Source organism: Leiobunum rupestre, chromosome 7 (genome assembly GCF_980474605.1).
Source record: "Leiobunum rupestre chromosome 7, qqLeiRupe1.1.hap1, whole genome shotgun sequence".
Classification (NCBI taxonomy): domain Eukaryota; kingdom Metazoa; phylum Arthropoda; class Arachnida; order Opiliones; family Sclerosomatidae; genus Leiobunum; species Leiobunum rupestre.
Window position 1 is genome coordinate 59,446,388 of NC_143390.1, and position 1,599 is coordinate 59,447,986.

General features: G+C 34.2%; 1 protein-coding gene across 1 annotated transcript; it reads left to right on the top strand.

Moving 5' to 3' along the window:
* The first annotated feature begins 628 nt into the window (after window positions 1–628).
* Window positions 629–1,180, top strand: LOC149937597 (uncharacterized). Its single transcript, XM_090154338.1, has one exon. It carries the CDS (start codon window positions 629–631, stop codon window positions 1,178–1,180), a length of 552 nt encoding a protein of 183 aa, XP_090010464.1.
* Window positions 1,181–1,599: the final 419 nt, after the last annotated feature.

A 1,599-nucleotide genomic window follows, 5' to 3' on the forward strand; every position in this document is an offset into this window, starting at 1 on the left:
AAAGAACGAATGTACAACCACCCACTATGAACACCCATATGCCATAAAGGACCATTACTCTGCAATTATTAATGAAAAAGACGCGCAAATTAAACAGCTATTATGTGAAAATGGTCAGCTTAAAGAGAAGGTAGCAGCCCTTGAAAAAACCAACGAGGACTCCCTAAATGAATTGACTCAGAAATGTAAACAATTTATAAATCTTGAAATGGAGTTTGAAGTGTACAAAGCGAAAAATAAGTCTTTCAGTGTCCTAAATATTATCGATGATGAACAAAAGTTGCAGTTTTATACCGGCTTTGAAAGTAAAGAAAAATACATGGCATTTTATTCATTTGTGATGGCTGGCTACGCTGACGCTCGGGAGAAAGTGAAAAGTAGTAACGCTGATATCTTAAAGGATGTGAAGAATTCTAGAAGCGGAAAACCATTTTCGATTGCTGAGATTGATCAACTTTTCCTTGTACTATGCAGGTTGCGTGTAGGTTTGCTTGAAACTGATCTCGGTTATCGTTACGGTATCAGCTGTGCAACTGTGAGTCGAATTTTTACATTCTGGGTAGATTTCTTAGAAAACACTCTCAGCCAGGTGCCAATTTGGCCCACTAAAGAAATTGTGTTAAAGTACATGCCGCAAGCATTTCAAGAGTATCCCACCACTCGAATTATTTTGGACGCGACGGAATTCTTCATTGAAAACCCTTCAGATTTCCGGGTACAGTGTGACACATACTCAACCTACAAATCACACAACACAGCAAAAGGACTCATCGGTATTACTCCGAACGGTTTTATTAGTTTTGTGTCAGACCTAGCTCCTGGCCGTATTTCTGATAAAGAAATTACTTATCATTCTGGACTTCTAGATAAACTTGAAAAGGGAGACTCGGTCATGGCAGATCGTGGATTCATTATTAAAGAAATGTTGGAGGAAGTAGGGGTATCATTAAATATACCCCCATTTTTAGATGGAGCGGACCAGTTAAGTTTAGAAAAAGAAATTAAAACAAGAAACATGGCTAGTTTGAGAATCCACGTTGAAAGAGTTATACGAAGGGTAAAGTCATTTCGACTGTTAAAATTTGTGTTTCCCAATAACATGCATGATAAACTCGATAAAATTTGGAAAATTTCCTGTTATTTAGTGAACTTCATAGGAGATCCCTTGCTTGATAAATAGATTAGGGTGTAGATGTAAGGTAAATAAAAAAATTAAATTTAAAAATATTGCAAAACATTTATTGAAAAGTTCATATTATAGAACTATATCAGTTATTTTTTTAACATCAGGTACTCGTAGAAACTTTTGACTAAGCTTAAAAAAAGTAAATTGAAATTTTACACAATCATAGGAACTAAAATCATTGGGAAAGTTTTTAAAATTATTAGGAACTTTTTCACGTTAACTCATTTTGCCTAATTAACATATTCTAACCAGTTTTATTCTTCAAAAAATAATTAAAATAAAAACTGGAGACCTTTGGCAACATTTCATTTTCCCATAAATGTTGGTCAAAATAAATTCTTTCTGTAAAAAAATCTTTTCCTGAGTATACTAAAACATCACACCATTTGAGACATGTAATTGCTAATTGCCCG

Bases quoted from the DNA above. Each gene is read 5' to 3' on its own strand.
- LOC149937597 (XM_090154338.1), top strand. From the start codon at position 629: ATGCCGCAAGCATTTCAAGAGTATCCCACCACTCGAATTATTTTGGAC.